Source organism: Phodopus roborovskii, unplaced genomic scaffold, assembly GCF_943737965.1.
Source record: "Phodopus roborovskii unplaced genomic scaffold, PHOROB, whole genome shotgun sequence".
Classification (NCBI taxonomy): domain Eukaryota; kingdom Metazoa; phylum Chordata; class Mammalia; order Rodentia; family Cricetidae; genus Phodopus; species Phodopus roborovskii.
The window spans coordinates 11562038-11585570 of record NW_026125059.1 but is presented as its reverse complement, the minus strand read 5'-3'; the positions used below and the strand labels follow the sequence as shown (position 1 = coordinate 11585570).

General features: G+C 48.3%; 1 protein-coding gene across 1 annotated transcript; it reads left to right on the top strand.

Moving 5' to 3' along the window:
• Positions 1-6334: 6334 nt before the first annotated feature.
• On the top strand, positions 6335-23533 carry Ddx27 (DEAD-box helicase 27). The gene is given in 22 exon segments (XM_051185981.1): positions 6335-6373; positions 6375-6512; positions 8539-8685; positions 10156-10215; positions 10418-10574; positions 11065-11105; positions 11197-11283; positions 12054-12159; positions 13772-13945; positions 15304-15454; positions 16801-16900; positions 17002-17143; positions 17392-17545; positions 18692-18773; positions 18868-19045; positions 20283-20389; positions 20499-20601; positions 22226-22320; positions 22401-22524; positions 22700-22787; positions 23195-23266; positions 23382-23533. Coding segments are annotated over 22 exon segments (2364 nt in total). The 3' UTR covers positions 23401-23533.

Genomic DNA, 23533 nt, shown 5'->3' with positions numbered 1-23533 from the left:
GAAACTGTTACACAACACCCATCAAGAGAATATAATACCTGGTGATGACTATAAATGTCCTGTGTCCCCAACTACCTTCCAGGACCTGGGGAAAGAATGTCTTCACAAAGACAAAGCAACTGCTTACTGTGGAACAATTCTCTTGCACACTGTAAAGACTGGCCAAATGCTGATTGGCCAGTAGCCAGGCAGGAAGTATAGGAGGGAGGACCAAACTAAGGATAATGAGAAGGGCAGAGTCAGGAATTGCCAGCCAGAAGTAGGAGGAGAAGGAGATGAACGTGACATGCTAATAAAAGTACCATTACATGGCAGAGCATAAATGAGGAATAAGGATAACTTAAAATGTAAGAGTTAGCTAGTAACAAGTCTGAGCCATCAGCCGAGGATTTATAGTTTATATACAGTCTCATAATTTATATTCAGTCTCCGAGTCAATTATTTGGGAAGCAGCTGCTGGGTATTTGGGAACAGGCAGATGGGACAGGGAACATTCATTTACAATTGCTGTTGTGGGTTATTTGTACTCTGTATGACGATGTATTGCTGGTATAATAAAGAGCTGAATGTCCAATAGCTAGGCAGGAGGTATAGGTAGACTTCCAAGGCAAAGAGGACTCTGGGAAGAAGAAAGGCACAGATGCCAGGAGACACAGAGCAAGTAGGATGTGCAGAAGAGAGGTAATAGCCACAAGCCACATGCCAGAATGTAGATTAATATAAATGGGTTAATTAAGTTATAAGAGCTAGTTGAGAAGAAGCCTAAGTTAAAGGCAGAACTTTTATAAGAAGGGTCTGTCATTATTGGGAGCTAGTGGGACAGAGAAAGACTTGTTACAAACTGCCAAGAATAAAGAATAAACTTTGGGATTGGAGAGATGGCTCAGGGCTAAAGAACACTGTCTGCTCTTCCAGAGGACCTGGGTTCAATTCTCAGCACCCACATGGCAGCTCACAACTGTCTATAGGTCCTGTTCCTGGGGATCTGATATCCTCACACAGACATACATGCAGGCAAAACACCAATGCTCATAAAAAACAAAAACAAAAACCTGATTTTCAAGAAGTTTAAAAAGAAAAAAAGAATATCTACTGACTTTGAAAAAAAAAGAATAAACTTTGTATCTATGAATAAACCTCTTCTGTCCCCCCAGTGCATGGGGCCCATGTATTCATCAAATTGGCTACACTTAATTGCCCAATGTATAGTGTCCTACTACAAAATCCTAGAACAAAATGGACAAACTCTGTTAAAAGAGTAAAAACAGGTAACCTGTAAACATGTTTTCTGTTGCCGTTGATGACGGTGATGACACCATTATTTTCTTTTGCTTGTTGTTGCTGTTTTGAGCTTTTGAGACTGTAGGCCAGACTGAACACAGAAACAAAATTGTTTCTAGTTGCAGCAGGCAAAATAACTGTGTCACACATGGGCAATCCTGGTGCAGGGACCTGGGGGAGCTGGAGAGCTCTGTTCTAAGCAGCAGATTGCCAAGTGGGGGTGACAATCAGAAATCCTGGCTGATTGTCAGATCAGGGTGGGGGACACCACTGACATCTATTGGTAGAGAGTACTGTAAGTACCTTACAACAGCCAAAATGTCAAAAGTGCTAAGATGGAAAAAAATCTTTATTGTGATTATTTTTAGATTTCTTTAAGTGTATGGATGTTTTGCCTGCAGGCAGGTACATGTTCCATGCACATGCCTGTGTAAAGCGTGGTAAATAAGAATATGGGAAACGATAGGCTCGTGGATGTTTATTCAGGGAGAAATCACTTACACCAAAAACAGATGACCACTGCAGGTTCCTGTCCCAAAGATGCCTCCGATGCTCTTGGACATGCGGGGACTAGGTCTGAGTCCCAGACCCCAGCTTGCTCTACTTCCTGGTCAGAAACAGAGAGCAGGCTGGGGTCTGGGTCCCCAGACCTAGTGTCCACAGGTCACGCCCACACCTGTCCCCACGCCCCAATGGGCGTGGTCAGTGCAACAGGTGCGGTGGGGGGGGGTATCTCACTACACCTGTGCCCTCAGAATTCAGAAGACGGTGTTGAATCCCATGGAACTGGCATTACAGATAATTGTGATCCAGGTCTGGGAGCTGGAAACCAAACCCAGCCTTTTCCAAGAGCATTCAGTTGCTAACCCTAGTCACCAAATCCTATTATTTATTTGGGGGGGCTTTTTTTTTCAGACAGGGTTTCTCTGTGTAACAGCCCTGGTCTTTTTGGTTTTTAGAGACAAGTTTTCTTTGTGTAGCCTTGTCTGTCCTGGAACTAGTTCCATAGACTAGGCTGGCCTTGAACTCACAGATTTTCCTGTCCTGCCTCTCTCTGGAGTGCTGGGATTAAAGGTGTGTGCTACCACCTACTCCTGACATATTATTTTTGTTGTGGTGTGTATGTGTATATGTGTATCTATTTCTCTTTTTTCTTTCTTTTCTTTTGTTGTTGTTGTTGTTGTTGTTTTTCGAAACAGGGTTTCTCTGTGTAGCTTTGGAGCCTATCCTCGAACTCACTCTGTAGCCCAGGCTGGCCTCGATCTCACAGAGATCTGCCTGCTTCTGCCTCCTGAGGGCTGCCAGAAGGTGCGTGTGCTTCTATGTGTGTATGTGTGTGCAAGGGTATGTGAAAAAAAGAGTGACTTATTCCCTTGCTCACCTATTTTTTGAAGCAGGATCTCTCATAAAACCCAGGCTCTCTGGTAGTCTGAACTGCATGGATGGCCAGGGAGCACCACTCATCCATCTGCCTTTCTCTGCCCTGCTTCTTCCCCAGCTACATACATCACTCCATCTCCATGTCTGGCTTCTTCCCCAGCTACATACATCACTCCATCTCCATGTCTGGCATTTTTTTTTTTGTGGATCTGGATCATAACCCACATATAATGTACATATACAAATGCTCAGAGGACACCACCTCAAGGAGGTGTCATTGGGATACAGTCAGTACCATGAAAAAGAGCCAGTCATATATTAAGCATTGGAAACAGTATTTTAGAAAGAGGGAACAGGTTTGGGGAAGAATAAGACTGGTTTGTGTGAATGTAGTGGACATGCATAAGAGGCAGAAGTTAAAGCTAGAAGGGCAGGTGGGTAAATCCTGCTGCCTAAACTGGGATTCTGTTCTAAGTATAGTGTGTTGTTTAAGCAGGGGCCATGACACTATAATTCAGTGTTTTTCTTTCATTTATACACATTGTGGTGTGTGTGTGTGTGTGTGTGTGTGTGTGTACATATGAATGTGTTTATGCATGTTCACATGGGTCTTGGTCACTGTCTTAGTTAGGATTTCTTATTTATTTATTTATATTTTATTGGTGTTTTGCCTGTGGGAGGGTGTTGAATCCTGGAGTTAGACAGTTGTGAGCTGTCATGTGGGTGCTGGGAATTCAACCCCAGTACTCTGGAAGAGCAGTCAGTGCTCTTAACCACTGAGCCATCTCTTCAGCCTCATTAGGATTTCTATTGCTGTGAAGAGACACCATGACTCTTATATAGCAACTATTATGAAGAAAAACATGTTTTACCCCCTGAGACAGGGTTTCTCTGTGGCTTTGGAGGCTGTCCTGGAACTAGCCCTTGTAGACCAGGTTGGTCTAGAACTCACAGAGATCAGCCTGCCTCTGCGTTCTGAGTGCTGGGATTAAAGGCATGGGCCACCACCACCCAGCTAAATATTGGGGTTCAAGCTTCAAGCTGACGATCAGAAAAGCAAAGCAGCTGACCACTAGCTCTTACCTCTACCTATGCTCAGACCAAAGGGGTGACCCTCAAACTGCTCCCGACTTCACTGCTCCTCAGATTCACTCAGACTGCTATGCTCTCCTCAACATGGCTAGTAATCTCATGACTCTGAGATTACTGAATGGCTCTACCTTTTATATCTCTCAAATCCTGGGATTAAAGAAGAGAGCTCTGATTCACTCTCTGGTAGCCCAGCATTGTCTTGGACTCAGTAATCTGTGTACATATTAATACTGATAAAAAATGTGTACCACCACCACCTGGCTTCTATGGCTAACTAGTATGGCTGCTTTGCTATTTTGATCTCCAGTGATTTTAATAAATCATAAACAACATATCACCAAACACTATGACCACAGCAGCTCTTATAAAGGAAAGCATTTAATTGAGGCTGGCTGACAGCTTCAGAGGTTTTGTCTATTATTGTATGGTGGGAACCAGGCAGACATTGATGTTGGAGGAGGAGCTGAGAGTCCTACATCCGGATCTACTGGCAGTAGAAAGAGATAGACTCTGGGCTTGGCTTGGGTCCTTTAAACCTCAAAGCCCACCCCCGAGTGACTTACTTCCTCCAACAAGGCCATACCTACCCAACAAAGCCACACCTCCTAATCCTTTAAAATTGTGCCATTCCCTGATGAACAAGCATTCAAATATATGAGCCTAAGGGGGTCATTCCTATTCAGACCACCACAGGGGGTGATGTGTGTGACCGATACAGGTTGACCCTGGGCGCCATCCTGGATTGTTCTCCACCTTGTATATTGCAGCAGAGTCTCACACCGAACCTAGCACTTGCAGATTCTGACTAGTCAATCAGCTTGGACCCTGGATCCCATGTTTCTGTCTCCCAAGTGTTGAGACTACAGGTGGCTTTTATGCCTGGTCAAATTCTAGATGGATTCTGCCCCTCGCCATTGAGGGATGAGTGAAAACACTAGAACTTTTATCTACTGAAGCATCCCTGCAAGGCCTGGTTCTTTTGTTGTTAGATATGGTCTCATATAGCCCAGGCTGGCTTTGAATTCCGTAGAGGTGAGCCTTGAACTTCCTATCTTCTTGCCTTACCTCCTAAGTGCTGGGGTTACAGGTATGCACTAACACATGCTGTGATTCTGAGAACTGAACCTAGGGCTTCATGCTAGGCAAGCAGCTTACCAACTGAGGCCAAGCAGGCCTCTAATGTGTGTGAACACTCTGCCCTTATGTGTGTACAGAGGTCCACATCAGGTGTCTTTTCCTCTCTTTCTCCACCTTATAGCTTGAGACTGTTTCTCATTGAACCAGGAGCCTTGAGGATCCTCCTGTCTCTGAGTGTGGATTAGAGGTGCTTAATCCCCTGGTTCAGATTTTTAAAAACTACAATAGCTCATTCTATGGAATGAACTAAAGGTATCAGGGCTTGGTAGTATATGCTTTTAATCCCAGTACTCAGCAGGCAGAGATGGATTTCTGAGAGTTCTTGGCCAGCCTGGTCCAGGAGAGCCTAGCTTATGTAGAGAGACCTTGTTTCAAAACAAAAACTAAATAAGGCTTGCTGGTATATAGGCCTTTAATCCAATTGAAAGCAGAGGTAGAAGGATCTCAGTGAGTTCCAGGGTAGCCTGGTCTACGTAGGAAGCATGAGGCCACACAATGTGACCCTATCTCAAAAATAATGACAACAACAACAACAAAACCCAAAACAATAGAAAAAACAAAGTGGTAGCGCCTCACGTCCTTAATCTCAGCATTTGGGAAGCAGAGGCAGTAGGATCTCTTTGAGTTCGATGACAGCCTGGTCTACAGAGTGAGTTCCAGGATAAACAAGAGCTACACAGAGAAAACTCTGTCCAGGAAAAACAATTAATTAATTTCCGGGTGTCATACCTTTAATCCCAGCACGTGGGAAGCAGAGTTAGGCAGATTTCTGTGAGTTCGAGGCAGGCCTGGTCTACAGAGCAAGTTCCAGGACAAACTCCAAAGCAATACAGAGAAACCCTGTCTTGAAAAACCACAAACAAATAAAATAAATAAAAACATTTAATGTGTATGTGTATTTTGCCTGCATGTATGCCTGTGTGCATTCAGTGCCCATGGAGGTCAGAAGGGGCGTCAGCTCTGGAGTTACAGACCGCTGGGAGCCTCCATGTGCGTGCTGGGAATCGAGCCCTGGTCCTTTGCAAGAACAGCCAGGTGCTCGTCTTCTTCTCCCCCTCCTCCTCCTCATTATTATTATTATTATTGTGCGTGTAAAGAGCACTTGGACAGGACGTAGATCTGAGAACAACTCTGTGGACTTTGGTGGTCTTCTACCTGGTAGCTGGTAGCTCAAACTCAGGTCCCCAGCAAACGACTTTAGCATTCTGAGGCATCTCGGAAGCCGTTGCTAACATTTTTTGTTGTTATTGTTTTGTTCCCAAATGTACATACTTCCAATTTTCCCTTCACCCTTGCACACACTCAGATTTCATTTCTTCCCGAAAACTATGTAGTTACCTAATTTTAAAAAGCCTCACCCACCTGATGTCATCACTGGGAACCACACCCCAAAACGCCAACAGCGTTCTCTGAGCGTCCCGAGAGCGGAACTGACGTAACGCACATGCGCCTGACGGTGAGGCGAGCGCGGAAAGGGCCGGTCGCGTCGGTGCGCCGCAGTCGCTTCCGGAAGTGGCGGCTTCTTGAGCATGCTGGCTGAGCTCGGTTTCATCGGGACCATCGGCGAAGATGACGAGGTGCCGGTGGAGCCCGAGTCGGACTCCGGGGACGACGAGGAGGAGGTGGGAGCCTGCGGAGGGGAACGGCGGGGGAAGGAGCCGTGGGTGGGAGCGGCCGGGAACGAGCTGCGGGCCCCAGGCCCTCCTAAGCGTGCTAAAGTGTCCCCATGCAGCCGTTTCACCCAGGCTGTGCAGAGTCGCCCTCCGCAGGCGACGTCAGTCTTGCTTCCTGCCCAGTCGGGGACACCATGCTCCCTTCTATCCATCATCCACCCCCAGGCTGTAATCGTGAAGTTGGGCGGTCTCGAGGTAGTCTCGAGCAAGTAAGTGGCTGTAGCATGAGTGGCGAGGAAAAAAAGAAAGAAAGAAAAAAAAAAAGCCTCACACTGCCATCTGCCTGCCTGACATGACCCTTCGGATGGCCCCTGGCCTCTGTAGTCCAATTCCGAGAAAGCTAAACTCTAAGGCTCCCTGCAGTGTTTGCATCTCAGGATGGACCGGTGAGGCCGTTTTTGACGGTTTGCCCTCCTCCATCTGGTGGTCTGCAGGCCAGTTTAGGAGTCTGTCCAAGACTTCTGCCCTCCGACCAGCCACACTATTCTTTATTCCTCCCACTGCCGAGTCACACCGGACACCTGCAGCCCTCACTTCGTTTCTCCTTTTGTCCCGTCCCTATTCTAGTAGTCCCTTCACCTAGCAACAGAGTGGTCTTCCCATGATGTGGACCCCGTGGAACTGCCCCTTGCTCCCAACCCTGTAGCTGCTTTCCCGTGGCTTTCCGTGTGGGTCAGGCATTGTGCTTTCCACTGTTTGACGCTCACAGCCCTGGTCATGACTGTCCCCACCCCTGGTGTGGTGTGGAGTGGTGTGGTGTGGTGTGTGTGTGTGTGCATACATACACTGTTGGCAGGCCAGAGGTTAGTGAACACCAAGTGTCATTCCTTAGGAGCTGTCCACTTTGTTCCTGGAGACAGATCTCTTACTGTATTAAAGCACCAGTTAGGCAAAGCTGGGCTGGCTAGTCAGCTCCTGGGGGTTTGTCTTTCTCTGCCCTCCCAGAGGCTTTGGAGCCATGGTTTCTCTGTGTAGGCTGGGCTGTCCTGGAACTCCTCTGTACACCAAACTGGCCTCAGACTCAGAGATCCACCTGTCTCTGCCGGGATTAAGGTGCTGAGATTGTGTGTGTTGCCACTGTCCTGCCAGATGATGATTATCTGTAGCATCTGGTGTGGAACCTGTGCAAATATTACTGAGCCAGGGTCTTTCTGCATAGCCCTGGCTGTCCTGGAGCTCATATGTAACCCAGCCTGGCTTCAAATTCAGAGATTCACCTGCTTCTGCCTCTGAGTACTGGGATTAAAAGTGTGTGCCACCATGCCCAGCCTAATATATATATTGGAGACCATACATAGAAAATGAAGTTAGTCTTTGTTTGTTTTTTCTTTTGGTGGTATTAGGAATTGAACCTAGGGCAAATGCTCTTTCACTGAACTGCATTTCCCAGCCCATGTATCTTAGTAAGGTTTCTGTTGCTGTGATGAAACACCATGGAGAGGAAAGGGTTTATGTCAGCTAATAGTTCCACATCACAGTGCACCATCATAGGATGTCAGGGCAGGAACCTCGAATTGGGCACTGAAGTAGAAGCCATGGAGAGATCTTACAGCTTGCTCAGCCGGCTTCCTTGTACAAATCAGGACCACCTGCCCAGGAGTGGCACCTCCCATGGTGGGCTGGACCCACCCAGATCAATCTAGACAGACTTTTTGGATGGAAGCCTGTTAGGTGTTTGATCATATTTTCTATGGACTCACTTTTGGCCTTTATGACTACTGACTGCCCATTTAGAGGTGTGTTAAAACCTCCAGGTCACTTCCTTATTGTCTGACCACATTTGCCTCGTATGTTCCTTTTGTTTTCTGTGTGTTGATTTGAACCCAGGACCTCATACGTGCTAGGTAGGCTATCCCTGCTGATCCATGCTCCCAGCTGTGGGTTTCTCCTTTTAGGCCCTCTCCCTTCCCCTTCCCTCTTCATGTTCTGCTGTTCCTCCATCTCAGCCTGTCACTTTTTCCTCTCCTGTTTGCAGGGGCCCATTGTGCTGGGCCGCAAGCAGAAGGCCTTGCAGAAGAGCCGCAGTGCCGATTTCAACCCTGACTTCGTTTTCACGGAGAAGGAGGGCATGTATGATGGCAGCTGGGCCCTGGCTGATGTCATGAGCCAGCTCAAGAAGAAGGTGAGACTGACAGCAGATGCATTAAGGTTGGACCGTAAGTGGGTATTAGGATAAACTCTTACCTCATGACTTTTACCTTTATCTTATATTCAGCAGCTTTTGGAAGCCTTTGAAAATGAGCTGTGTAGGTTTGATGGTGTAGGGAGAGGAGGCTACAAGTACCCCACAGTCCTCATGAATTTCCGGTCATGGGAAGCACTATAAAGTGGTCCTCTTGTAGGTTATAGTCAGAAACATATTAATTTGTGTACAGCTGACATTTAGAAGTAACAGAGGTATCTTGTTCCAGTTGGTGAGATGGTAAGGGCACTTGTAAGCTGCTGGCTTAACCCTGGTTCCCTGGGGCCCACATGGCAGAAGGGGAGAACTAAGTCCCACGGGTTGTCCTCCGACCTCCACATGCTCTCTGTGGCTCTTGTGTGCCATGCCTGCTTCAGTATAAGTAAATGTATTTTTTTATTAAATGCCCATACCTGGGCATGGTGGCATATGCTGTAATCCTAGCACAACAGAGGTTGAAGGATATACATAAGTATATATGCACGCAGTGCCCATGGAGTCTAGAAGAGGGTGTCAGATCCTCTAGAACTGGAGTTACACATTTGTGAGCTGCCCTGCGGGTGCTGGGAATAAAACCCAGGCCCTCCAAAAGGACAGTTGTATTCTTAACTGAGCTGAACTATCTCTCACACAAGATTTTATTCTTTTTGTGTGTGTGTGTGTGTGTGTGTGTGTGTATCTGTCAGGTGTGTACTGTGAGGTGTGTATGAAGGCTAGAGCAGGGAGGTGGACCCTTTGAAGCTGAAGTCAAAGATGTCTGTGGGCTGCCCAGCATGGCTATTGGAAATAGAACTCAGGCTCTTTAGTTTGAGCAACAAGTGATCTTAACTGCTGAGCCATCTCTCCAGCCTCTAAAATAGAGTCTTAAAAAAAAAAAAAAAGTGTTTGTATTGGCTCTTAGCAATCTAGCTTTCAAAGATTTCTTGGTAGTCTTGGCTGTTCTGGAACTCGCTCTGTAGACTAGATTGGTCTCTGACTTATAGAGATCCACCTGCCTCTGCCTCCTGAGTACTGGGATTAAAGGCATGTGCCTTTTATTTGTATTTGATACCTTCTTTTTTAAAAATGTAATGTTCATATATGCATGTACTTTGTTTGGATCAAATCCTGTTTTGATTGTCAACAGTGTGCATATTCACAGGGTTGTCTAATAGCCTTGATGACCTTAGGTGTGTGTTTGGGGGGTGACATTCTGCAGGCCAGGCCTGAACTCTCTTCATAGCCAAGACTGCCTTTGACTTCATGACCTTTTGCCCCAGTCTCCCAAATGCTGGATTGCAGGCGTGAGCCAGCAAGCTTAGCTCAGCACGCCTTTTGTGTACTGACATTTGAGGCCTGACCCTGTGACATACCTGTTTGCTGTCCTTTGTTCATGTACGTTTCTTTTTCCTATGTTGATTTTATGTGCAGAGGGCAGCCACCACCCTAGATGAGAAGATTGAGAAAGTGCGGAAGAAAAGGAAAGCAGAGGTAGGAATGAAGTCCGGCTGGTGGTCTGGCGGTGGTTGCAGATGTGCACAGGCTGTCTGAGAGTGGCCGGTGGCAGGGGCAGGCGCTCCAGCCTAGGCCTAGTTCGTTACCCTCACTGCCAGCCTGTCCTGTTTTGAAGTACAGCTTCTCTTAGGTTCAGAATGTCCAGGTGTTGATAGTCACCGCCTTTATTTTGCCCCAGGATAAGGAAGCCAAGTCTGGGAAGGTGGAGAAGGAAGGCAGCGCAGGCTGTGACCCGAAGGGGCAGGAGAATCTGGGAGGGAATGAGGCTGACTCCAAGGACGAAGACTCTGAGACTGATTACTCCTCTGGGGATGAGGAGGTCCTCACTAAAGCGGGTAGGCCGGTGCTGAACTTTGGAAATGGGAAAGCGGGTGGGATGCATGCACCTTGGCTCTGTAGGAGCTGTGCTGTCTCCCTGCGGTGACGGGATGCACACCTTCGGTTCTCTCTCCCTTGCCCATTTGTCAGGTGCTCATTCTGTGCAGGCAGCTGCTTTTTTCTTCCTTAGCTCCATATGGTGTGGGTTCATCTACAGCTCACCTACTTGGGGCGATTCTCCCATGCATTGGGGGCTTCAGTGGTAGAATTCACTAACGTCAATGTTGAGTTGTGATGAGAACCTACTGTCTACATTGTACTTGCCGGGCTGGGGTCCTGTCTGTATTTAGTGGAGAAGTTTTGCAACATGACCACACCGTGTTTTTATCTGTGAGAGGAGGTAGGAGAGCAGCCTCCCCGGACTCTCTGGACAGCACTGAGGACATGGGAAGCAGAGGCAGGTGCTGGGTACAAAGGGCCATGCTCAGCACTGTGTTTTTCCCATAGACACACTGAAAGTGAAGGAGAAGAAGAAGAAGAAGGGCCAGGTGAGCCTGGGTGTGAGGTGGCGGGGCAGCTCTCGCTCGCATGCAGGCTCGGGTTGCTTTGCTGAGTTTTCTGTCGTCTGATCTGGTGCAGGAAGCAGGAGGATTCTTTGAAGATGCTTCTGAGTATGACCAAAGCCTCTCCTTCCAGGACATGAATCTGTCCCGGCCTCTCCTGAAGGTAATAGCTTTGACAGCAGGGGGTTGATTTTTTTTTGATTGATTTAATTCTCTCCGTGTGCATGGGCTTATGTGAAATGCGGATGTTTGTGTGCTGGGGCCTGTGCAAGCAAGAAAGGGCATTGGAGTTCCTGGAGCTAGAGTCACAAGTAAACAGACTTCTTTCTCATCTGGGGTTTTGTTTGGGTGGGTTTTTTTTTTTGGGGGGGGGAGACTTTTTGAGACAGGGTTTCTATGTGTAGCTTTGTAGACCAGGCTGGCCTTGAACTCAGCAGAGAGCCCCCTGCCTCTGCCTCCCGAGGGCCGGGCTTACAGGCGTGCGCCACCAGCGCCCGGCTCTCTTCTGGCTCCTTTGAGGACACTTGTAGCACTTTCTCCCTTGCACTTTCTGTTCCCTCTGCTTGAAAGACTCTTCTTCCAGAAATCTATTGGGGTGTCTTTCACCCCTCAGGGTTCAGTGAGCCACTCCCTGACATCCCTGTTGTGACTTGCACTTCCTCTCTGGTTGTCTCCAGCTTCTATGTAGCCTCATTTATTTATCTCTGTGGAATGGACGCTCTTCTGCTGGTCTGTTTCTTTCTGTCGGTTCCCAAAGCAAGGCTTTTGTTTTTTTCTCCTGCTGTCCTGGGTGCCGCTGGTGCCTTAGGCTCTGGAGGGAAGGCACTCAGGAAGCTGTCTATCCCTGGAAGGCTCGCTTGGTGTAGCTCTCTTATTGTTTGCCGTGACTGCCTCCCTGTCCATCTACCCTGTCTGACTAACTTTTCTCCTCAGGCCATTACAGCCATGGGCTTCAAGCAGCCCACCCCAATCCAGAAGGCATGCATCCCTGTGGGTCTGCTGGGAAAAGACATCTGCGCCTGTGCAGCCACTGGGACAGGTGAAAGGGTAGGCGGGGCAGGAGGCAGAACATTCTAGGGCTCTTGGTTACTAAGTACACTTGGCTTTTTAAATATTTATTTATTTTATTAATGTGTATGAGTATTTTGCTTTCATGTATGTTCATGTACCATGTGCGTTCAGGCATGTGGAGGCTAGAAGAGGGTGTTGTATACCCTGTAACTGGGGTTGTAGACTGTAAACTGCCATGTGGGTGCTGGGAAACCAACCCAAGTCTTCTGCAAGAGCAAAGAGTTCTTTTAACCTCGGAGTCAACTCTGCGGCCTTTCCCTTCACTTGCCTTTTTGAACTATAGGAAAAGGTTATAAAGCCAGATGTGGTGATATAGTCCTAATTCCAGAACTGAGATAGAAGATAGTAAATTTTTGCCTAGCCTGGGCAAAGACTATCTTAAAAAGAAAGAATCTGGCTGGGTGATGGTGGCGCTCACCTTTAATCCCAGCACTTGGGAGGCAGAGGCAGGTGAATCTCTGTGATTTGGAGCCCAGCCTGGTCTACAAAGTGAGTTCCAGGACAGCCAGTGACAGACAGAGAGTTCCAGGACAGACAGAGAAACACTGTCTCAAAAAGAAAAGAAAAAGAAAAAAAAAAAAAAACAACAGAAAAAAGATGTGTTTTTAATTAAGTGTATATGTGTTCATCTGTGTATGAGTGTCTGTACATGTGGGTGCAGGTGTCCACAGAGTACAGGAAAGGTCCTCTAAAGGTAGAGTTACAGGCAGTTGGGAGCTGCCTGGAGTGGGTGCTGGGGATTGCACTTCCCCTTTAGAAGAGCAGCATTCACTTTTAGCCACGATTCCAGCCCCTCCACTGGTAATTTTAGCAACCTTTAAAGTTGTGGGGATGCCAATTTATCTTCATAGACTCATGCTATAGAACGTTGAACTTTGGGACTGGAGAGATGGCTAAGAAGTAAAGAGCGTGGGCTACTTTTGCAGAGGATCAAAGTTTGATTCCCAGCACCCATTTGGCAGCTTACCAACCGTCTATGACTGCAGTTGCTTGGGATCAGACACCTGATCTCTACTGGCCACCATGAGCACCAGGCATACATACATACATCAGGCAAAATGTTCACACATATAAAACATTAAAAATAAGTAAGTCTTGGGTCTGAAGAGAGAGCTTAATGGTTAAGAGCACTGGCTGTTCTTCCAGGGGACCTGGGTTCAATTCTCAACCCCCACATAGCAGTTCATAGCTGTCTTTTACTGTAATTCAGAGGATTCAACACCCCTGTTTGTTCTCTGTGGGCACATACATGTGGCGTGCATTCACAGGCATACACGTTAATAAACAAATTTCTAAAATAATGAAGTCTCTATGAATGTTGAGCTTTGTTTCTGGCGTCCACTGGTCTTGGGGTGGGGGTAGGATGCCAGCGGGTCCTCTGGAGAGCACCCAGCCTGGTAACAGTTATTCTTTTCATGTTTTTCTCTTAAGTTTACATTGACCTCGTTTTGACAGCAGGAAAACAATTCTGTGCATAAGGCTCATGTTTCCATAGGCAGAGATGAGGGGTCCTGTATTGTGGAACGAAAGCATGGAAGGTGCTTGCTAACCTGCTGTCTGCTCTCTTATTCTCCCTCTAGGCAAAACCGCAGCCTTTGCATTGCCTGTCCTGGAGCGTCTGATCTACAAGCCCCGCCAGGCTGCAGTCACTCGAGTGCTGGTGCTGGTCCCGACCAGAGAGCTGGGCATCCAGGTGCACGCTGTCACCAAGCAGCTGGCCCAGTTCTGCAGCATCACTACCTGCCTGGCTGTGGGTAAGTGAGGGCTGGGCTTTGGGAGATAAGCTGTGATAGACACCGCCAGGTGTGATAGCATCCCCAGGTGCTGATTGGATCCACCTAATAATCAGTTGACATATTTTCATAGTGGACATAGAGACAAGGGAAGACATTTTATTAAGACTTAACTCTTTTTTGTTTAGTTTTATATTTTTGAGGTAAGGTTTCACTCTGTAGCCCAGGTTGGCTTAGAACTATGTAGGTCAGGTTGGCCTCAAACACAGCAATCCTCCTGACTTACCTTCCTGCTACTAAGTGAGATTATAGGTTGAGCCACCATTCTCGGCGGGACTTGAGTTTGTGGTGCTGCGAATTGGATCTGGGACCTTTTTGCATGATACTGTGTCACTGAACTGCATTCCTACTTAGAAAACTTAACCTTGGGGCTGGAGAGTTGGTTTAGTGATTCATCACACTTGCTGTTCTCTTGTAACACAGGACCTGGGTTTCAGTTCCCAACATCCACCTGGTAACTCACAACTGTCTGTAACTTAAGTTCTAAGGGGTCTGACGTTTTCTTCTGACCTCTTAGGGCATCAGCACCAGACGTGCACATAGTGTACATAACACATGCAGACAAAAGACTCGTGCACATAGTAAAATGAAACAGACCTATAAAATAAAAGCCTGCTCTGTGATGCATGCCTTTAGTCCCAGTACTCGGGAGGCAGAGGGAGGCCCATCTTTTTGAGTTGGAGGCCAGTCTGGTCTACAGAGAAAGTTCCAGTGAGACTCTGTCCACAAACTCAAAGATAACCTTGAGAAAGAAAATTGATGGTTGGGGGTGGAGTTCTGCCGTAGTGGGCTTGTGTAATTTCTGCTAGTCTCTGGGTTCCTAGTAGCACACAGACGGTATCATTTTCCATAAAATCTTGGGTAATTCTCATACTTGGGAGGATGAGGTGGGGTCACTGTCAGCCTGGGCTACAGAGTGAGACCCTGTCTCAAACTGAAGAAAGAATGATGAGGCTTCAGACTTTTTCTTGATACTGAATCAGTTCAGGAAAAAAATGTGTGCTTATTGTAAATAAGTGTTTGGGAGGACGTTCCCTGGTGAGGGTCAAGTGTCATCTAGTCTCTTACCCTCTGTGTAGTTGGAAGTCAGGGATGATCTTGGTCTGTGCAGCTGATCCCCTCAGACACTATGTAGCTTTAGTCATTCAATCCTGAAGTGCTGTTTCGATGTCTGCCTTCAGCCTGAATGTAATGAATGCATCTGCTTCATCGAGAAATCTTGTCTTGTTCCTTGTGTGTTCTACATATGGCCTGAGCCCTAGAAGGTAGCACTGATGCGTGACTGGCAAGACCATCCCCTGGGGGTCTGCTCTCTGCAGGTGGCCTGGATGTGAAGTCTCAGGAAGCTGCTCTTCGGGCAGCACCAGACATCCTCATCGCCACACCTGGCCGGCTCATCGATCACCTGCACAACTGCCCTTCCTTCCACCTGAGCAGCATTGAAGTGCTCATCCTGGATGAGGCTGACAGGTATGCCTGAGTGCAGGCCTGGGGACCCTTCACTGTTACCCCGTGTGCTCACCAAGGCTCTTAGTCAATGGCGTGTCACACCATTCAACCTCACACTTCATCTCTGTCCAGATTTAGGTCGATTCCCTGGGTATGCTTGTGCGCTCTCCCTCACCCCTTCCCCCTCCTTCCCTCTCTGGAGTGAGCTGTTTAAGAGGCAGGAGAAGTCGTTCAGGAACAGAGCTGTGTGTCTGCAATCCCAGCACTTGAAGTGGGAGGCTGAGGCAGGAAGGCTGTCAAGAGTTTGAGCCAAGCTCAGGACACAGCAAGTTTCAGACCAGCCTGGATACAGAGTGAGAACTTGTCCCCCAAAAAGGTCAAATAATGTGAGCTCTACCCTTTCCCAGTGTTGGAGAGTGTGACTGAGATCCTCAGAACAAATCTTTTTCTTGTCTGTACATGGGAATAAGCACAGCATTCACGCAGGACACTATAGAAAGTAATGCAGGCAAGGGAGTATGGCCTCCACAGACCATCTCCAGGACTGCTGGCTCCATGCCTCCCTGCCCTCCACACTTCTGCCCCTTCCACTCCACCCCTTCTGTCTTGTTCATTTGCTTGCTGGTTCATGCATGTTCCAATTGGACCAGCGTTAGAAGTCGGTTGGGAGGATGGTTCACCCTCACTGTGGATCCCTCACATAGGCCTCTCCTCAGCTCAGCTAATGGCAGTGCAGTCCGTCCAGTTGTTCAGCTCTGTGTTTCACATCTGTGGTGAACGCAAATCCTGTTGGCACCCACTGTGGGGCACTTTCTCAGCACAGCACCATCTCCTTAACCTGCTTCAAGCTTCTGTAAGCCCTAGCCTAGCAGCCTTGTCCCAAGGATGGCTCATTAGTCCAGTCACCAGGGCACAACTAGGCAGATGCCCAGAGAGTAAGCTGAGGGGATATTCTAGATGGAGACTAAGGAGGTGTGGCTACCAGTTGCAACACAGAAGCATTTGGGGCAATAGTGGAGGAGGTTTGGTTTGTCCGAACACTCAAATGTTTGGGATGAGCTGTCATGATCTCAGTGCTTTGCAGAATAGAAGGGCCAAGATAATAATGATCACAAGGTAAACATGAGTTCGAATACAACCTTGGCCTGTGTGATACCATGACTCTTACTCTTGACTGAAGAGTTTATTGGGGGGGGGGTTCTCACAGGGTTTCTATGTGTAGCCCTTGGCTGTCCTGGAATTTACTCTGTAGACCAGGCTGGCCTCAAACTCAGAGATCCACCTGCCTCTGCCTCCCGAGTGTCGGGCTTAAAGGCGTGCGCCTGGCCAGAGAGCACTTCTTCAGCATGTCTGTCCCCTCCTCCCAGGATGCTGGATGAGTATTTTGAGGAGCAGATGAAGGAGATTATCCGAATGTGTTCCCACCACCGCCAGACCATGCTCTTCTCAGCCACCATGACCGATGAGGTGGGTGTCCCTGGTGGCATGCAGAGGGACCCAGCTGGGCATGCCCTCGTTTTTGTCCTCCATCTTTGTGAGCTGAGCAGCTCTGACTCTGTACTTGGCAGGTGAAAGATCTGGCTTCGGTCTCCTTAAAGAATCCTGTGCGGATATTTGTGAACAGCAACACAGATGTAGCTCCCTTCCTTCGGCAAGAGTTCATACGGATCCGGCCTAACAGGGAAGGGGACAGGGAAGCCATTGTGGCAGGTGAAGGCCCGGGGCTGGACTTTCTCATTTGTTTGTTTGTTTGTTTTGGCCTCTAGCCATGTCATCCATTCTCCCCGGCTCAAGCAGTAGCATTGCTCGTCAGCCATCCCAAGTCCTCTGTTTGCGGAGGCCAGCAATTCTGCTGTCTCCCATTTTCCCCACTCCATGGCGTTGACCACCCTTGGGAGCTGGCCCTGTCTTTGCCTTGGCTTGCGACCCCCAGTGCTGACTCACCCTTCTCCCTCCAGCTCTACTGATGAGAACCTTCACTGACCACGTCATGCTGTTCACCCAGACCAAGAAGCAGGCCCACCGCATGCACATTCTGCTGGGGCTGCTGGGGCTGCAGGTGGGCGAGCTCCATGGTAACTTGTCACAGACACAACGGCTGGAGGCCCTCCGGTAATACTCAGGGTGCTACCCTCCTGGGCGGGCCTGGGGGAACTAGTTTGGAGAGAACTAGGACCCTGGGGGTTGTTTGAGAGCAGTGGCAGGGAACACAAACAGTACAGTGCCGGCTTGAGACAGTTGACCTAAAGCAGTGACTGCTACCACACATGTGGTCCCAGCGTCTTGGAGAGTGGGGAGGGAATCACGGATGTCTCAGGAAACCTTGAGTTTTAAGCTTACAATGTAATTAGAACTCGCCTGACCTTTGAGCAGGTTGCCCTCATTTCTCTCCTGTGGATCCACAGCAGGAAACACATGGTCTGTGTGTGGCTTTTCCCAGAAGCTCACACATCAATTGATGCCGACACACTTGGGCAGCAGTCACTGTGCTGCAGAGGAGAGCTACAGGAAGGGGGTCCTTCAGAACGCCCCTCACTCCTGCATGTTCATCACAGGCTGAGAGGAAGCTCCGCCCACCGAGGCTCTGGCCTCTGCTCTCTGCTGTAGTTAGATAGATGTTCCCAAGTTTGAGTGTGATGGGAATTGCTGCCTGAGACAGTGTACACCTGACCTGATGTGCTTAACTAATGGTGGTTAAGGTTGAGTGTAGGGTGCCCATGGGCTGGTAGAAGGCTTGCACAAGATTCCCATCTTCTTTTCCTTGTTCCATCTACCGCCCCATAAATTAAATATATAAACACTATGATGAGCCACACCCTGTTGCGTGGGCCTAGGAGGATTTATGGTGGCTTTATTATTTGTTTGAATTAATTTATTTTTGGTTTCAAAACAGCATTTCTTTGTGTAGCTTTGGCTATCCTGGAACTAACTCACTGTGTAGACGTGGCTAGCCTCAAACTGCCTGTCTTTGTCTCCTAAGTGCTGGGATTAAAGGTGTGCATCACCACCTTACCAACTTCATTATTTTCATTCCATGTTTTATTTGTTTGTTTGTTTTTGTGCTTGGATGTGTATCATGGTGTGTGTGTGGAGGTCAGAAATTACTTGGAGGAATCAGTTCTCTTCTTCCATCATGTGGGTCCCAGGGATTGAACTCAGGTCCTCAGGCTTGGTAGCAAGTACCTTTATCTGCTGAGCCATCTAGTGGTGTTGGCCTGAGGTAGCTTATTGAACACCCTACCCTATGGCTCTTTCTAGGCGCTTTAAGGATGAACAGATTGACATCCTGGTGGCCACAGATGTGGCAGCCCGTGGGCTTGACATCGAAGGAGTGAAGACAGTGAGTCTCCCGTTGCTTGCTGTTGGTGGGTTGGTGGTGGTTGCCTCCTTGTGCCTGCCTACCACGCCTCCCTGATGCATGGTCTGATCTCCAGGTGATCAACTTCACCATGCCCAATACCATCAAACACTATGTGCACCGGGTGGGGCGAACTGCACGAGCTGGCAGGGCTGGGCGCTCTGTCTCCCTGGTGGGAGAAGAGGAGCGGAAGATGCTCAAGGAGATCGTGAAGGCTGCCAAGGCTCCAGTGAAGGCTCGGATCCTCCCCCAGGGTAAGCAGCACAAGGTGCTGGGCTCAGGCAGAGGATGATACCAAGAGCTGTGCAGTCAGGCAGCCCGGGTTCCCTGGACAGGCCTCCACCTCCCTGGGTGTCAGGCGGTGTACCAAGGGATGATGATACAATGGTAGATGTAGGGTCAGCTCATCGGAACTTCCTTAGAAGTTACGAGAGGCCTCTGCCTCATCAACTCCCCCTTCCTATTGGTGGACAAGGTGGGTTGGCACTCATTCATTTTTATTTTTTTATTTTGTTTTTTAAATTCATTTATTATGTATATAGTGTTCTGCATGTCTTTGTGTATTCCTGCAGGCCCTAAGAGGGAGCCAGACCTGATTACAGATGGTTGTGAGCCACCATGTAGTTGCTGGGGATTGGACCCAGGGACCTCTGGAAGAGCAGCCAGTGCTCCTCCAGCCCCTTATTTTCTGTTTTCATTTTAGGGTGTCAGTTAGGGAATAGCTGTGTGCTATAGTCTCAGTGCTGCTGTCCTAGGAGCCGGGGATTGAGCCGGGAGCAGACAGCTGATGCTCTGTTGTGAGAGTGAGTTAATGTTACTGAGTGACAGGAGAGGAGCCAGTGTAGAAAAGCTGCTCAGAGCTTGGTATGTAGTTGATGCCTTACTCCCAGTGCTTAGGAGGTGTAGGCACAAGATCAGGACTTCAAAGCTATTCTCGATGGGTGGCGGTGGTGGCGCACACCTTTAATCCCAGCACTTATGAGGCAAAGGCAGATCTCAGTGAGTTCAAGGCCAGCCTGGTCTACAGAGCAACTTCCAGACAGCCAGAACTGTTACATAGAGAAACACTTCTCAACTACATGATTAGTGTCTTTAAAAGACAAACAAACAAACAAAACAAAACAAAGAAAAAAAAAACCAAGACAGCTGTTTTTACTTCCCGTCTGGCTATAGGAGCAACTGGGATCACACATATGTACTGTTGTGCCTAGCTTTATATGAGTCCTGGAGATCTGAACTTGTGTCTTCATCCTTGTGTGGCATCTCCCCAGGCCTTTTCTGTTCACTTTTGAGATGAGTTCTGGCTCCGTTGTGTTCAGGCTGGCCCCAGACTCCGGGGCCCAAGCAGACCTCCCTGCTTCCCCAGAGTAAGGAGGGCTATAGGCTGCGTCACAGGGAGGAAGTTCTGTGTCCCTAAGAGGCTGTCTGCATCAATTTCACTGGGTGCCTAGTAGTCCCGCTCGGTTTTATTCTGTATTCGTTTCCTGTAAGATGTTATCCTCAAATTCCGGGACAAGATTGAGAAAATGGAGAAAGATGTGTATGCCGTGCTGCAGCTGGAGGCGGAGGAAAAAGAGATGCAGCAGTCAGAGGCCCAGGTAGGCTATGTGGCTGTCCCCACCCTGCTGCTCAGTGGTGGTGGCTGCACCGCTCACCTGGCAGTGGCTGCCGCAGCTCCACCAGAGTGTGCTTGTGCCAACCCCACAGATAGACACGGCAAAGCGGCTCCTGCAGAAGGGGAAGGAGACCGCAGAGCAGGAGCCTGAGAGGAGCTGGTTCCAGACCAAAGAAGAGAGGAAGAAGGAGAAAAGTAAGTGAACATTGGTGGGCAGCGCTTGTCATGCAGGTCTAAGGACCCAAGGCCAAGCCTCTAAACCCGCCTCACAGCTTTAAAGAACAAAATGCAACATGCGTCCTTGTCATCTGAGTAGATATGTATTTATTTATTTACTTACTTTTTTAGAGACAGTGTTTCTCTATGGCTTTGGAGGCTGTCCTGGAATTAGCTCTTGTAGACTAAACTGGTCTCAAACTCACAGAGATCCACCTGCCTCTGCCTCCCAAGTGCTGGGATTAAAGGCCTGCACCACCACCACCGGCCTGTCGATTGTAATGTAACTTTTCTCTATTAAGGGATATTGAATGTTTTTTGGCTTTTTGCCATGGGGATGACACAAGAAACTTTGACCATACGCCCCTTAGTCAAGCAATCATTTTGCTTTATAGGATAAACTCCAGAAGGTAGAGAAGAGGTATGCATATTTCTAATTCTAGTGTTGATATCAAAATTATCTCCCGTATCTGCCCCGTTTGATGGGACAGACAGGAAGGGTGAGTGTTGGGCTTCTGTGGTGTAATTGGGGCTGTGATTATTGGTGGAAGGTGCTGAGTACTAGATAAGGCCTGACTTCATCCTTGGTGGCAGGACTAAGAGGCAGTGAGCATCTGCAGTGTAATGAGGCAGCGGGGTGGGGATGGAGGTAACCCGTGGAGTGTGGAGGAGAGAGGAAACCTCTGTCGTCATTCTCTAGTGTCATGTATCATCCATTCGGTTTTAGTTTTGAGACAGGGTCTCTCATAGCCTAGAAACTCAGCAGATAGGCTAGTCTGGCTGCCAAGAACCCTTGCCTTTTCCACCCAAATACTTCCACTTTTTGTTTTGTTTTTTTCAAGACAAGGTTTCTCTGTGAAACCGTCCTGGATATCCTGGAGACCAGGCTGGCGTTGAACTCACAGAGGTCTGCCTGTCTCCACTTCCCAAGTGCTGGAATTAAAGGCATGTGCCACCACCACCCAGCATCTATTCATCTTTGTTTTTTTTTTTTTTTTTTTTTTTTTTTGTTAAAGTGGGTTCTAGGTGCCTGGGTTTATCTTTAATCTTAGCATTTGTGGATGGGTCTCTGTGAGTTCAAGGTCTAGTTTACTTAGTGGGTTCCAGGCAAGCTCAGACTACATAGACCATGTGTCAAAAAGCCAGTTTAAGAAAGTTGGTTGTAGGTATCAACTTCAGATCCTTGTTCTTTAAAAAATGTGTGTATTTACTGTGTCACAGTTTCATTGTGTATTAGTATATTTGGATCATACACACACACACACACACACACACACACACACACACACACACCCGCCATGCTATCCCCTCCCCCTCTGCTCTGAGCCTTTTCCCAGCAAGTCCCCTCCTGCTTTGAAGTCTGTTTTCCATGGCTGCTGCATTTAATTAGGTCACTGACAAGAGCATGGGTGGGGTTATTTCCCTGAATGGGGACAACTTGCTAGTGGCTGCAGCGGAGGAATGTGATTCCCTCTCCCTGGACACCCATTCTTACCTGACAGGCACTTTTCTAAGCAAGTATCACCCCCCCACACACACCTAGTTACTTTTCATCCTAAGCTTTGAAGATGTAGTAACGAAACATGCTTCATTCTCGCTCCAGTTGCCAAGGCTCTGCAGGAGTTTGACTTGGCCTTAAGAGGAAAGAAGAAAAGAAAGAAGTTTATGAAGGATGCCAAGAAGAAGGGAGAGATGACGGTGAGTGGCCTCCCTCTGGCCTTAGGTCCCACGAGGCATTCATTGGTCTGTTCTGCGCTCATCCCTCACTGTGCCCCCAGGCAGAGGAGAGGTCCCAGTTTGAAATCCTCAAGGCACAGATGTTTGCAGAGCGGCTGGCCAAGAGGAACCGAAGAACCAAGCGAGCACGGGCAATGCCGGAGGAAGAGCCTGCAGCAGGCCGTGGTAAGAGATGAGTTCGCCCTGGCACCCAACTACAGCAGGAGTTGGTGGGGGTGGCGGTGGCCAGACTTTGGAGGAAATGGTATGTGCCAGTCTATATGGCCTTCTGCTGGCTTTGAAATCCTCATGTAGACCTTTGAAAGACTTAACAGCCTCTGACCCATGTTTCTCTGTGCAGCCAAGCAGCAAAAGCATCAGAAGAAGTCTGTGTTTGATGAAGAACTCACCAACACAAGCAAGAAGGCCCTGAAACAGTACCGAGCTGGGTAGGTTTGGAATGCTCCTCAGCCCTTGGTGTGCTAGAAGCTGAGGTGTCTACATTCTTGCCCGCTCCTAACTCTTAACTAGGGCCTCATAATCCTGTGACTCAGGGCACTTCTCTATTGCGAGGGCCTGATGTGCAAGAGCAGGAGAGGTGTTGTGTGTTCCTTGTACGAGTTCCCTCATCTAGACATCTGTCTAGGCTGGTTGGGAAAGGCCTCTTCCTGCTGATCTTAAAGCTGGCTTCTAGAAATATGTATTGTTTTGTAAAATCCCACAGGGGCCAGGTCCCAGGCCCTGAAACTCACATGGCTGTACCCATTCCACATATGCCGTCCTTTCTGTGAAGCCAGGATTGGGTATGTCACTCACATGGTCCACAGCCTCCCCGTCTCACATTTCATTTTTACAGCCCTTCCTTTGAAGAGAGGAAACAGTTAGGTCTGTCCCGCCAGAGAAGAGGGAACTTCAAATCTAAGTCCAGGTGATACTGCGCTGTGGAGGGCAGAGGTGGTGCCCTGGGGCTGAAGAAGCAAGCTGTCTTGGGAGGCAGCACTGTTCCTCCCCTCTGGCTTTAATTGTGTTGTTTTTCTTACTAGGTATAAGAGAAAGAAGTAACCAAGTGGCGTGAAGAAGTTGATGGGACAATTTTATATCCCTTCCCCGTGGGAAGTCATCTTGTCTTGGTCTGTTTTCTTTCCATTTGTAAAAGCAGTAACGACAACAAAAACAATCTCTTGAACAAGCCTGC